General features: G+C 40.6%; 1 protein-coding gene across 4 annotated transcripts in view; it reads right to left on the reverse strand.

Annotated features, from left to right (window-relative positions):
* Positions 1-2,741: 2,741 nt before the first annotated feature.
* Positions 2,742-15,068, reverse strand: part of HOMER2 (homer scaffold protein 2) — a 63,099-nt gene continuing 50,772 nt past the window's right edge. For all 4 annotated transcript variants that reach the window (XM_051796636.1, XM_051796634.1, XM_051796635.1 and 1 more), the window contains 3 exons: positions 13,151-13,261; positions 10,405-10,485; positions 2,742-9,031 (listed from right to left, as the gene is read on the reverse strand). In XM_051796636.1, the coding sequence (XP_051652596.1) occupies positions 8,843-9,031; positions 10,405-10,485; positions 13,151-13,261 (381 nt within the window). In that variant the 3' untranslated portion in view covers positions 2,742-8,842. The remainder of the gene's footprint in view (positions 9,032-10,404; positions 10,486-13,150; positions 13,262-15,068) is intronic.

Raw genomic sequence — 15,068 nt, forward strand, 5'->3', positions numbered from 1 at the left:
TTAGCCTATTATGTATTAGGCTCACTGATGCTGCTGTTCTGCTCTGGTTAGCAACGCTGATTATGTAAAGGATATTTAATGTTGTAAATAATTAAAATACTTTACAAGATTTTGGCTATTTTTTTAGGGGAAAAAAAGAAATGAAAGAAAATGTATGCAGTGGATTTGTGAACAAATGCTCAAGTCTTCTAGGAAGTGGGGAGACAGTTAATAATATATAATTAACACATCTTCCTTTCTTCCCTTGTTGGTGCAGACATGCCTTTAGATGAAAAGCACTGAATATTAAAAGTGTGTGGGACAAAATAATGTTGTATTTTATGTAAGTTCAGCCTTGTCACCAGCTACATGCTGCATGTGTTACAGAGAGAGCAAGCCTGATCCTGCTCAGGGATCTCATCCACTGTACTGTCTTTATACAGGCCACCCCCAGGGTGCCATGGTGGGTTTTTTCCTCCAAAAGGAACTAAGTTATGGCCTAGATTTTGCTACGCTATTGAAGGAACTCAAGGTAGCTAAAAGGAATACGTATTATTAAGTCGCTCATCTACTTAGGAGTCAAACATTCCATTTGAAATTCACCTCATGTTTTTGTCAGACATCTCGAGGTGGCACATCACAGCTCAGCAGCCCAGAGCCAGGTTAAAGTGCTTTTTAATGGGTAACTGCAGAAGGGCACATCCATTGAGGAGGCTCATGAGCTCTCTGATAGGATCCAGTCGAATGTGAAAATTGAGGGATCACAGACAGCAGCAGCAGATATCCCTGCTGGCAGCAGCGCTCACCACGGCTCCCAGACCAGGCTGTTTCTTTTGGAACCATTGGTCACCTGCATTACAAACAACTGGCAAGGAACAGCCTTTCACACAGACCAGAGACTTCCTTGATGCTAAAAATGCATCCAGGATCTAATGAGATGAATAGCCTACAGAAATGCCAGGTGTGCCTGTACCGAACAGTGACAGGAGGCACTGCCCCATGCACGGCACGGTGCCCATGTGGATGAATGGAAATGTGTACTGTGGGACCAGAGCTTCCTAGGAACAGAATGATGCTCGCTCCTGATAACTGTAGGTGATGAGGTGCACACACAGGTGTTATACTAACATTTATAATTATGCAAATCCAAATAGATAAATGGGGGGGATGGTGTTTGCCAAGAATTAGAGACCGTTACTTGAATTTTACTACAACACATGTAAGCTGGTTTTGTAGCTGCTGGTTATTCAGGGATTGCCAGAATTTACTGAACTGCTTGTCAGAGTTATTGACGGCTCCAGGTAGAAAAGCTCTGACAAAAGGTCAGGGGCAGACGAGTTTCTCGCTCACCCCAAAGTTGACACTTGCAGCCTTGTAGCCCAGAGTAACAAAGGCACAATGAGCCACAGCCATTTAAGTCTTCAAACCTCCTTATTCCCTTTGAGAAAGCCTGGTCTGGTGTAAACCTTGCTTCCGTACAACAAATACGACAGTGCTGAGAGCATCACTGTGCACTGTCTGTGGATGGACTTCAGCGTTTTCCCCTACCAGGAATGTGCTGTTGAGTGTGGACTGTGTCACTGGACATCAGCAGGGACTTTTGGAAACAGTCTCATCTGAGAGGCTTTTATTAACTGCTATATGCTGATGCAGGAAATTCGTGTCAAAACATCCCTCATTTCAGTGCAGAGGGTTACTTCTGAGTCCTAGGTAGTTTCTTCAGAGAAAATACCAGCTCCAGCTGGCACCAGGAATCACAAGAGTGTTTTCAGTCCTGAGTATGCCCCAAACAGGATGCCAAAAAGCTGCCTCCTAACTAAAGGCCTCTCTCAGCATGCAGTAAATCCAAAATTTCATGGTCAAATATTTATAGATTCTACTTTTTCAGTTTAGGTATGTAAGTATCACCCTAATCCTGAACCTCCCTCTGAGTGGACTAACAGAATAAAGGGAAACAAGACAAACATTTTAAAGCTCCACCTTCTGAAAAAAGAGTTTTTAAGATTACCAAGGCTTGATACCGTATGTATAGATCAAAATCACATTCTTCTTATCAAAGGACAGCATTCACTTGAGTTCAGACTTGCAGCCACAAGGATGTTGGTTTTCTGAAGTCAATGAAGACAGCGAGACAAGAGATTTTACTTAAACTATATATTTTTACATAAAACAACTTTATGTTACAATAAAATCAGATAAAAATCACAAAGTTATATAATAAGTTCATAAAGAAAAAAATCAAGTTTTCCTTTTAGAGATATAAAACCCAGCATTTACTGCTACTAGGAGTCTAAATGTTAACATTGACTGTCTATGGTCAATTTGAAAAAAGAAAAAAAAAGAGGAAAGTACTTTTTTACAGCAGACAAAATGATGAGGTAAGAGATGCTTTTATGATGATCCAACTGTAGTAAACACTTCAGTTTTCATTAAACCATATACTAAATATAATAAACCCAAATAAAAAGATACATTTAGAGCACTGCAGTGTTTTCCCACAGTTGTATACCAACAAATTGTCAGTCATTCACTAAACTTTACTTGAAACAGTAAAAACAGGGTGTATGTTTATCTTTAGTACTAAAATCTCATAATAATCTAAATATTTTGGTATAGCAGACCACACTAAAACACTCTCAGAACTTTCAACTACAAGGGATATAGCATGTTAAAAATGATGTGCTTTGTTTGCCATTCATGATGAGCTTTATAGAATATTATGTTCATGATCACTATTAGGCAATTAAATGAAAACATCTAAATGCTGCAAAATACTCTTTTATTGAGCATAGCTCCCTCATCACATATCAAAGTTAATCAGCACACTGCAAACTTAGAAACTTATTTCACAAATCTTACATATCGGTTCTTTTAGCTTTAGTATATGGCTAAAATAATTATTGCTGACCAGTGTTAAAAAAAACCCAAACAAATCCAACCCAAACAAAAATACACCAGCAAACAGATTTTTCTCAAGTGCCTTTCATGTGTGTACCATTAATATTAGTTACTAAATGAACTAAATTTCAAAATGTGCATATAAAATTTTTGGAGGTATAGGCACCTTCATCTGAAGACTGTATGTTCATGCTACCTGTTTAAAAAAAAAAGAAAAAAGAAAAAAGAAAAAAAAGAAGAGCTAAGACAATACACAGTAGAAAATCAAACAGGTTGGACATCCAAAATCCTCCAGGGACACAAGCAAAGCCCTCCTGGCCAGGATCAGCTCTGTCCACAGCCTGCAGGAGAGCCCTCATTTGGGAAGCACCTTTGTCATATTTATCATTCACCTCCTCACTCTATTTCACTTCAGGTACCTTATTATTTACCACAGAGAATGGTATTTAAGACGTGCAAACTTCATGTAACTGTCAAGTTTACATTCTAATAGCGAGCCTAAAACACTGTCAAGCTCCCAGGGCACAGGACTCCAGGCACAACATCCCTGGCCAGGCTGTGTAAGCCAGATGGGGCTCTCCCACTGGTGGTGTGTCTGGATTAAACATCCTGTGGCTACATATTGCTTTGCCTGACGCACAGGTGCTTGTTGAACACGATCTATGGAAAGAAAAATTACCTTAGGGTAGCTCTGTGTCTTACCATTGCTAAATTGTGTCCACAACCAGACCCTGCCAGCCCAGCCATGGAGTCCTTGCTGCCTTTCAGCCCCCGTCAAAAGCTGAACCTGCCCTTATGCAAGGTCCCTGGTACTGCTGAGGCCCTGTAGGACAGCAACAGCTTTTTCTATTTTTGACTGCAACTGTGTGATCATAACCAGTGCTGAAACACTCTCACACTGCTCAGCTCTGTGTGTGAGGACATTCGCCTTCCACCCCTCACATCACCACCTGTGTGATATGCTGAGGACTTTTTGATAATTACAGGCTTGACAAGTCCAGAAGTGCCTGAACAAAGGTGGGTGAGCTGATGGATCAGTGTGGCCATCCAGACCTTTGGCCTATCCACAGCTTGTGGGTAGAGCACCTTTCACCAAAGCCTCTGCTGAAACAATCATCAAAATTAGCTGCTGCTGCTGAGCTTTCCTTACACCCCTTCCCTTCGGGTTCAGCATTGGTCACACACTAAGCTAAGTGAGGTGTTTCACCCTTATAGCAGTTTTATTTTTGTTAATCCACAGGCTCAGGAAGACAACACTATATTCTTTACAAGCCACTGATGCTTCGAAGGGTTTTGCAGAGATAACGCTTTGGAAGAGCCTAAGGAAGAGCATGGTCTTGTAGCTGAGAAACTCCCACCACTGCAAGGTGGTGGCAGTAACAGAGAATTTTCCTTCTGTTACTTATGAAGCCACCAAAGGTGGCAAAAAATTAATAAGGGAGAAAATAAACACTTGGGAAAAAAATTGAACAGCATAGAGAAGAGTGCAGAAGCCTAAGGACAATTTAGGCTTCCTGTGCCCAACAAGCCACCCAACAAACAAAGGCAGGTGAGCACCTGCCTCAGCACCACAAATGCTTTGGCTGGTACCCTTGGAAAGCAATGGCAGTGACAACAGGCAGAACAGCAGAAACCCTTCCCACTCACCTTAATTTACTGGGTAGCTTTAAAAAAATGTTCTCTCTAAATTGTTCAGACAAAATAAAATCAGGTGTTTGTCCAGAAAAAAGACATTGTTTAAAGAACATTTGTTTTCTGGGCACAGATGCACCCAGCATAAAACTGTTTTTAAAACGTGAATCTTTTGAATACTAGGATACAGAAAGGGAGAGGTGGCATGGAATTCCTTACAGGAAAGACAGTTTTCTTCCAGTGAGCTCACTTAGCAAAGGAGACACCAATTAGATGTAGATAGAACACTGTAAAGTACTGCTTTTGCTGAAAATACATTTTTAGGCCAAACAAAACTACTTGTGAAGTTGAGTCAAAATTGGCAAATAAAGATTCAGCCAAATAGTAAAAAAGAAAAAGGTTAGCCTACTTTATTTTGAGGTGTGAAACAATGTTTCAGTTTTTCATTTTGAAATAATTTATTTCTAATGAGACTAAGGTAATTTTCCAAAATGTGATGTAACATACCCAATGGAATATTAGATATGAAACAACTGAAAACAATTCATGTATTTTTATTTCACTGAATATTTTTTGGTTTTGTGCTAATATGAAGTAGCCCTGTTTATTTCTCATTTTGGCCACCAAAAAACATTCAAACCCCACCATTATTCAGCAGCTCTAACACCAGCTAAAAGAAGCGACACAGCCCAGAGAACAGTAAGACACTCTCTGCCCTGGTGTCACAAGAGGCCAGCACAGATTTTTCTTCCTAAAGCCCCAGTGTGGCAGGATCTGTGGTGGTGCAGCCAACAGAACTCAGCACAAGAAGTGCCAAGCACAAGACCTTTGTTAAAAAAAGACTGTGTAAGTGAGGTAGGAGAGATCCTGCCATCAACCACTTAGAGGGAGAAACCTGTGTCCAGAAAGGGAACTCAGGGTGGCCCAAGGTGAGACTCAGCCTCGTATAAAGACACCTCCAGTCAGGTTGGATGGAATTGGAGCACTGACCAACACATTGCTGATGGCATTTGGAAATAAGGATTTGCCCAGCACTGTATAACAAAACCAAAGTCTGCAGACCCTCTCTGGGACAGGGGTGAGCATTTCTTTGCCCCAGCAGCATTTGGGGCCATCCTCAGCAGGTGTCTGCCAACTGAACTCAGGGCGCCCACAGGAACAGGCTGAGTTCCAACTGTGCACAAAAGGTGGATTAAATGCATCCATAGGATGGTGCCTGCATTTTGGTGGGGAAGGCTGGCTGCCCTGATGCTCCCACCTGGAGGGAAGAGGCATTTCAATGCATGGACGAGTTTCTGAGGAGCAGTGTGAGGCTCATGATTTGGCACATGGGTTATTGCTGGGCCATCACAGCGCGTCAAGGAATAAGCAGTGTGTGACACCGATGGTCCCTGCCCAGCAGCAGCATGGGATGCCAGTCCTGGGGCAGGAATGGGGCCAGGCCAGAGAGGGCAGCTGCAGCTGGTGCCCAAACATTCCTGAGAGCATGCACTGCCTCTTCCTAGTACACTTTTGGCTTTTGAAGAGGAAAAATACAATGAAAGACAGAGAAAGGCTAAAAGAGATGGAGTTTGGGGAAGTTTTTAAGTGATTATACATAGAAGCTCTCAACTTGCTGTTGCTGGGAAGGAAAAAGTAAGAAGGCAATTATAGCAAGACCTTGGATTCTTAAAGGATAGAGTTTCCCACAGCATAGAGCTGTGTACAGGCATCCCTAACAACTCAACATCAGAGCAATAGAAGATAATGAGCAAATACATACATTTGGGACAAGACTAGAAGAGACAGGGCAGGGATTTCTCTAAGAACACCCTCATCACTCCTCTGGTGGGCACAAAGCACCCAGAAATAACTGCCTGTGTCAGAGCTATGCACTGGTTTAATGTACCAGCATTAAACTCCATCTGTTAAATCAATGCAATTCCATGGAAACACTTCTCTTGCAATTTAAGAGTGGCTTAATACATTCCTAATGAACTGGATCTGAGATAGACCTGACTAAAGTGGGAAAAAAGATCTGGATTAACCCCAATAAAATAATTTGTTCACAGAGTCTTTTGCATCCTTTTACCTGGAATCTAACATGCTAAAAAATATAGGCTATATTAAAACAAAGAGGGGAGCCCTAAGATTACTCAACAGGAAAAAGAAGATAGAGTGGAGTCCTTCATACAAAGGCAATGAACCACTGCGAGGAGTAGGGCTCTGACTGCCAGTACTTCTTGCAGCTCTTAGTTGTGTTATGCTGTGATTCCCAGCTGATGCAGGGACCAAAACCAGCATGGGAGGAGAGGAGAAGCAGGATGAGCTGCCTGATAAATGCTGGTGTATATCCGACTTTCTATCAGATAAGGAGACTAAAAACGGAGACTACTTGTGCAGAACCACACAGAGTTTCTGATGTCATTTTCATTTTGAGAAGTCTGATCTAACCCCCACATTATGCAACTGTTGAATCTTCCACACTGGCAAAGTCTAATTTTCACACGCCTACATGTTATGTACCTGATCTTTATTTTTATTTTTAAATATCAAAAGCCTACAGCAATTTTGTTTTAAAGAGACTTAAATGGTCATAATGGTTATGAAAGGTCCCAGCTTCACATCCATTGTTTAAAAGGAGTAAAAGCAAAAATACTCAGAGTCCAGTCTGAAAAATAGGTAACGAAGATAATGTAACAGATGAAAAGAAAATTCAAGGGACAATTGCAGACAGACCCTATCCCCACCATGGGGATTATATATTCAGGTGCAAAAAAATATTCAATGCATGTTTCATCTATAACCTATCTTTCTTTCAAAGGTCACTTTAATTATCGAGATGTGCCAAAAAAAGAAAAAAGCCCCTAAATTAAAAAAAAAGCATGGCAATTTTACATCAGTCACTGCTGGAAAGCACTAACATGGTGCTTAACCAAGAAGCAAGTAATAATATCACATAAACAAAAGTACTTTCCTGAATTAATTCAGATCCCATGTAAATACTCACAAACCAGGTTGTGAAAAAAGAAGAGAAAGAAGCTGAAGGAAGTCCTAGGGAAAGAGCAAAACTTGGGCTGGATTCTCCTCTCTGGCCCGTTTTACATTCCTATCTGTAATTAAGTGAACTTCCTTCTCACTGGAGGCCAGGGTATGACCTTGCATTTCTCAAAACACCCTTAGAGCTGCTGAATAACCAGTTCAAGAATACAACAGCACTTCTGCATCTCAGGTTGGGGTGGGGGTTTTTTTGTACATTATCACTTGGTGACTAATTCTCACCCTACTGCCAAAGAATGCAGAAATCATAGGAAAGGATTTTTATTTCATGTGATCATGGCCCTGACAGACTTGTGGGCAGAAACTTGCTTCTGAGTAGCACCTTCAAGTTACCTTATAATGCTTTTATGCATTGTCTCCTTCTTCACTGCTGCAGAAGTTAATCAACAGTGATCAAGTTGCACAGAGGGGCATGAGTCATGTACAAACCAGCAACATATTACTTTTAAAAATAAATATCTGGTCCCCAGACTCAGGTGGGCATAATGAAGGGACTGTATGGGTTCAAAACTGAAGGCTAAAGAGAGGTGATGCTGCTAAGCAAGAGAAGCTGTCCTCACCAACTGGGTAAGACTCATGACTTCAAGAGCTGAAACTCATTTCTACATCATTGACTTTGTGCTGTATGGGTCCAGGCAAGCAAATGTAACCTCTGTCAGAGGTTATCTGAAATCCACTGCACTTTGGGTTTTTTTGGGGGTTTATTTTTTTTTTTTTTTTTGATGAATTAGGCCTGATTGACGTGGTCCCTACAGATCCTGGTATCTGTGTGAAGTGATTCACTTGACTGCAGCTCACCACAGGCACATTTTACAAACTGCAGGAGCTCCAGATAATCTCTCTACTCCTCCAAGGAATAAAAGTCTTTGTTGCTAAGAGTGCTGATAGTTTGGACAGGAAAAAGACTTGTTTTCTGTTTCTATGGTTGCAACAGCCCTTAAGAAAGATATAAATTTCCCTGCAACAACTAACTGCATATTCATTTTAAGGTAGATCTAGTTCCAGATTCCTGAGACAGAACCCTCTACCTGTTCCCAACCCCACAAAGCCAGAGCAGCAATATAGAAAGTTTCTAATCTCAACAGAATTCAGTGAGCAGCATGATTGGTTTGGTAAATAAACAAACAAAACAAGAAACCCACCAAAAAAACCCCCACAGCAAATGTTCAGCCTCTATGTACAAAACCAATGCAAACAAGTGGAACATTCTAGTTATATTTCGTAAAACACATGTTTGGGATCAACAAAACATCAAACATCCAGACCCTAGATTACAAAAAAGATCTATTGCCATCTAATTGTCAACCCCAAGTTTAGACAGTCCTTGTCGGAAATCATGTAATTCATCTATCTTCCCGTCTAGTACATCTAAAAAATTCTTTAATTCAGTTTTAAGGTTGGTCTGCCTGTGTTTACTCTCTTCGACTTCTGTCCTTAGTGTTCTGACTTTCTCTTCAAGATCTTTGTTCTTTTTCTCAGCAGCCTTAAAGACAAAAGGACAATAAGAGGAATCATGGAGATGAAGGATGAACAGCATTTCATACTTTAAAGCAACAAATGGCAGCTGGGCTGTGCAAGTTTGCTTCAACTTCTGCAAACTGATTAACACAAGCACCTTTGAAAGCAACAGACGTGCTAGTCCGATTACAAGGAAAGAAAGCCCATACAGGAAAGGACACAGATTAACTGGAAAAGATGCTTTGCATCAAACTTTGTCATTTGGTTGATATCTTCAAATTCAGCTGGATTTAATTCACGCACTGTGCATACATTTCTGTCATTGCTATAGTTGCAGAATTAGACACTGTGCCACCAATTACATACAGAATTATCTGTGGTGGGTTAACCTTGAAAAACAAGCTTAGAAAATACTGTCTGAGGAATAAAGTTGCTTTTTTCAGCACTTTTAGATTTATTGGTAAAGTTCCACTTTGTGTGAGCACTCAGGCAAGGAATGGGGTAGCCAGGTAACTCTTCCCTTGCTGCACTTCGTTCAACTATTCTGCGTATTCTTCTCTATTTCATGCATGTAAGCTCATGCTTATTCTCACAAAAGCCACAGACCACATCTTCCACCACACTGAACCAAACAAAATTCATATTTTAGCCATTTCCAGCATCTGCATTCCTCAGCAGCCTTCTAAAATATTTTAGATCATTTAGGTTATCAGAGTGATGGGATTTATTGATTGGATTTCTCTTCATTGATGAGACTGTTAATATTTATTCTCCTTTCATGTATTAATTCATTGCATTTAAACAATCCCTGACTTGAGGAAGTGATGCCCAAAGTCCAGCTGCTGGCTGGGGCAGGGCTCCCACACCCCGTGAGCTTGGCTCCAAGCGAGCACCTCCCAGCAGAGGAGCCACATGTGCACAGCCAAATGCTGCTGGAAAGGGATGACACAGCACATAAATGCATCCTCAGGTGAACTTTTATTCCTGATGGTGTGCAGCTATGCTCATCTGTTTCTTTCCCAAAAGCCTTCCCTGGTGCCACTGCAGCAATTAGCCCCAGGTCTTGGATTGCTGCTCAACACACAAGGCTGTGGTGCGGCTCAGAGCAGCAGAAAATACAGGATACAGGACAGCCTGGAATCTGCAGGAGATAGATGAAACATGATCCCAGGCAAACCAATTTCTGCAAAGAGCAAGGCAAAGAAACGGAGCTATTTAATTACTCCTATGCTGGGAAGGGCATGGTGTATTTTGCATGTAATTAGCATTTTTTGCTTTTACAAACTGGAGCTCTTTTGCCTTCAAACACTGAAGTCTGAGCAGAGAAATGCATATAGCTGTGAGTAAGAAAGTAAATGTACCAATTTTTTTAAAATTAATTTCACTGCTAAACTGTACCTGTAATTGTTCAGATACAGATTCACATTCTGACATTAGCTCTGGTATAATTTCACCCTGCTTTCGGAGTTCTTCCAGTTCCTTTAAAAACATAAAAGAAAAAAATAATATTAGTGCAAGTTTCAATTTAAAACATAATGGAAATTTGAGATGATGAAATGGCTTTGCATATTTTATTGTATTCTGCACAGTATTTGGATGGAAAATAACCAAAATAACTTGTCTGCATTCCAAAATTGCTAATTTTCTACTTGAATACATTTTTTCACTGAATTTTATACTTTGCATTTCTAAAACAGACAATGCAATCCAATCTCTAGCATGAATGCCATTAATTAGATTAATGAAATCTTAACCTAAACCACATACCTATGCAAAAGATATATTAAATAACAGAGAAATCTGAAGGACTGTAATGCTATAAGCAATTTATAGATGGTAGCAAAGAGCAAATCACACGTACATTTTCAATCATATATGACAGCAAATAGAAAGGCCAATGGCAATACCAGCTGCATATATAGAGGCATCATACAGAGCACAGCTGTAATGGGCTCTCCTCCATGGTACAGCTCTGAGAATCACTCCCCTCCCCAAAAATCTGTATTTGGTTCTGGCATCACTAGCTAAATACAGCAGATTAGCTGAAAGGAGTTAACAAAAAGAGCAACATGCCTTGATAGGAGTCCATGTCTCTGTTGGAAATTAGGACAACTTGACTACATGAATACCACAAATGAACACCATCAATGTGGGTAGTAGGGAAAGACTCAAAGAAAGGCTATACATTTTTGCAGAAAGATTGTTTGAGGAATCTGAAAAACACATTTGCAACTCCAAGAGAAACTCTGACCTGAAAAAGTACAAGATCCTTCTCCAGAAACTGTCCATGGTGATGGTCTCAAGAGTAAGCAGGGGTATATCCCTGGACTACCTGGACTTGTGTAAAGCACTTGACAGTGTCCCACACAACATCCTTGTCTCTACATCAGAGAGACATGGATTTGATGGATGAATCACTTGGATAAGGAATCAGCTGGATGGCCACATTCAAAGAGTTGCAGTCAACAGCCTGATGTCCAGGTGGAGTCCAGTGACAACTGGTGTTCCACAGGGTTCAGTATTGGAGACAGCACATTTTTTACTCCAGATTTTTTGTGAACTGCACTGAAGAATTTAACTAATGTAAAAGTAACTATATTCAGACAATGTCCCAGCTACTGACATAGAGGAAAGAAAGGGTAACTTACCCTTTGTTTTGAGATATGAGCTCCTGTCCATATATATCCGTATCTACATAATGGTTTAGAGCTCACATCTCAAAATATAAATATATTAATACGATATATACACTTACTATATATATAACTACTATACTGTATACTTACCATATATAGTATAACACAGTGTATGTACATTTATATACACACTATATATGGAGTGTGGCATATGGCATATGACATAGATATACACAGAAATAAATATTTCACTAGATATGTCTGTCCTGATTTCCATGTCTTTACGTTTCTCTCTCCTCATTTCCTACATGAAGAGGGTATCAACAGCTTCTCTTACGCAGCAATGCCCATGAGCAGACTTCATGTGGGTTTGAATTCCAGACCATGAAAGGTTATTACTTATGGGTAGTTTGGAGCTAATCGAGAACCTGCTAATGTAAGCATGAATTTTTAAAACAAGTTAGCATATTGTCAGCGTAAATGCAAGACAGGCATGTAATATTTACAAGTCAGTCTATTTTCTAGCTCACTTGGCACTGTAAAAACGTGAATCTTGAGGAAAACACTAGCAGAGAATAAGGGTTATGATACATGCTATTGCCACAGAAAGGTGGGGAAGAAAGAATGACATTTTCCTTTGAAATATAGGGCTGAAAAACATTACATTTATAACAGTGCATCAAAATCCATCTCCCTAAACTATTTCCTTGTGCCACCATAAAATCCCTTAAGAGCAGTGCTTTTAAGAGAACCAGCAGAGATGCTTTAATGGCACATGGCAAACTTGACTGAGCTGCTGACAGCTTTTTCTCTTCAGCCAGCACAGAGCACTTGGCCACTGTAACAATGGAAAAAAAAGAGGATCCCATTTTTTTCCCCACTATCCAGGGGTTTCAAGCCATCATCATAATCCTCCTTAGAAAAATGAACACCCTGTATGTCAAAAATTATAAACTGGGGTACTCCAGATGAATCTGAATTTCTCACTCTTGGCATTAGTCCTGAGATCAGAGGGAGACCATAGAACAGCAAAGCTGAAGTCTATGAGCCATCCAGAAAAAGAAACAGGACTTGTTACACAAATGCCAAGTTATTTTGTAAATGATGTCTTTTTAATGATGGTCCTAATGTCTACAGGAATTTTGGGCATGGGGACTGACAAATGAATCTGTTCTCAGCATACATCTGTCTGGCACTGGGTAACAAATTTCTCCACTCTGGCTCTTCTATTGGGAGTAGTGTTGTATACATGAAAGTATCATGTTTGTTAACCCCTGACAAATTAAACTGTGCCATCACAGCACATAACACATCGTGAAACTGAGACAGAGGAACTCTATCAAACTGTTGCTAAGGAGTTGTACATGGAAAACCTAGAAGCAGGCAACCCAGAAACACCAGGTTGCTTCTGATTGTAGGTGAGCCACTCCATAAATCTACACCCCAAGAGAGAAGCAGACAGACCCACTCAAACATGAAAATGCCACTTCAGTGTTCAGGACACTCACCAGCTCTTTGTCCTGAAGTTCTGTTTCCAGTTCTTGGAGACGTCTACTCAGTTGGGCATTTCTTTCCTTCTCTTTATTTATTTCATTGCACTGTTCCTCCAGTTCTTCAATCTTTAAGAAATATCAGACATCAGGTGAAATTTTTCAATTTTCTGAAAGTCTGGGGCATGATGAAATAGGCATTGGATCTGTTTCCTAAATCACAGCATTTGATTCACCAAATTATCACTTCTTTCCTTAAAAAGAGCAAATTTACACATCCACTAGGAAGTCCTGGGTCTGTATTTATTCTCTGTCACAGTCTCTCATGTGAGTACTCAGGAATGCACAAAACACTGAGCTCCTAAAATAAGTGGAGCTGGGGATAAAATCTGCACTTCACTTCTATGAAATCAACACAAGACTACAAGGGATGGGTTTTCTTAACACAACAAGGAGAAGAAATATCTCCATCACTCCCAGCTTTGCCTCCTTGGGGGTTGCTTATTATTCTAGCTGGAGTACAAGGGACAGAACATCAAAACTGCAGGGGAAGAACCAGTTCAGAGCAACGTGAGCCACTTTGTTCTCTCGCCCAGGGAGGTGCTTTGCTCTCTCCATGCCTCCTCTTGCCAGCTCTGGACTCAGCTCCCAGGAGATGCACTTCCCACAGGCCAATGGGCCAGCTCATTAAAGTATGTACTTTAATTCTCAGCTTCGTGTTGCTTTGGGATTATAACTTCACTCATTTGAAGGTAGAGCAATATGCAAAAAATTCTGACCTATTTAATAAAGGAGAAGGAAGTTCCCAGGGCGCTGCAGTGGTGCAGTGTGAGTGTTGAGCAAGGAACCTACTTGGGGAAAAGCTCAGAAAACCTCCCTCTATAGAAAAAGATGGCACATTATACAGACAGCACTGCTGCAGTCTGGCTAGTCACTGGTATGATGACTTTGCAGCTGTAGCAAGGCAGTGTTTTAATAATGTCTTCATATCTAGTACAGCTACTGGGATGCATCATGTTTCATCAGTTAATTTTAATTAGAACAACTTTTGTCTGCAACAGTATAGGAAACCAAATAACTACACTACAAATTATGCCATTTTCTTATAATATACTGTTCCAGTCTCTCACTTCCCCCTTGTCCACAAGAGACTGGATATAGGAACTCAAATCAAGTAACAACTAATATTAATTTGTTAGTATAACATCAGTTAATATGGTTCTGGTTTGATCTCTGCATTACCACTGTGCACACAGAACATGTGAGAATAGACAGCTGAGTATCTGCCTCAGGAAAAAGATTGCTCCACATGGATTTTCAGTGCCAGCAGACAACCCAAACAACCTCCAACACTGAAATACTACTTGCAGCTACTGACACACAGAAAGGCATGAAATTTCTTCCTTCTTTGAAAGTAAACACTAAACGAAAAATATCCTCATCAGACTGATACAATCTGATCTCTAATTCAAATGTCCCAGTGATCCATCTAAGCAAGAAGGAAAAGGATGCAGCTTTTCCAAGACATTTAGGATGAATAAAGTGAAATCATCCCTTCAGGCAGTGCTCATGGAATCCAGGCTCTCCTGTGCCCAGGTTGGTGCCAGTCCCATGTGGAGCTGTTGCAGAAAATGCAGTATTATCTGAGGGATGGTACCAATGACTACTCTAAACTGAGACTTCACAAATTTAAACCTCTGAGTTGTTCTCTGTTGTAACCATTGCTAACCCTCCATCTTAACACTACTGAGAAATGTGCTCAGTAATGAAGGGCAAAAGGCTTTTGACAGTGCCTCTTGGCAGGTTTCTGGATGTGCCAGGTATTAGTGCTGGAGGACCCGGCTCAGAGCCCACAGTGCTGAGGAAATAACTCAAATCCTCATTCCTCTGCATGTTGTAGGGATTGGCTTCTAATACTGAGTGGTTCCCAGCTTGG

Source organism: Manacus candei, unplaced genomic scaffold (genome assembly GCF_025592945.1).
Source record: "Manacus candei isolate 608988 ecotype Guabito, Panama unplaced genomic scaffold, ASM2559294v1 h1tg000046l, whole genome shotgun sequence".
Lineage (NCBI taxonomy): Eukaryota > Metazoa > Chordata > Aves > Passeriformes > Pipridae > Manacus > Manacus candei.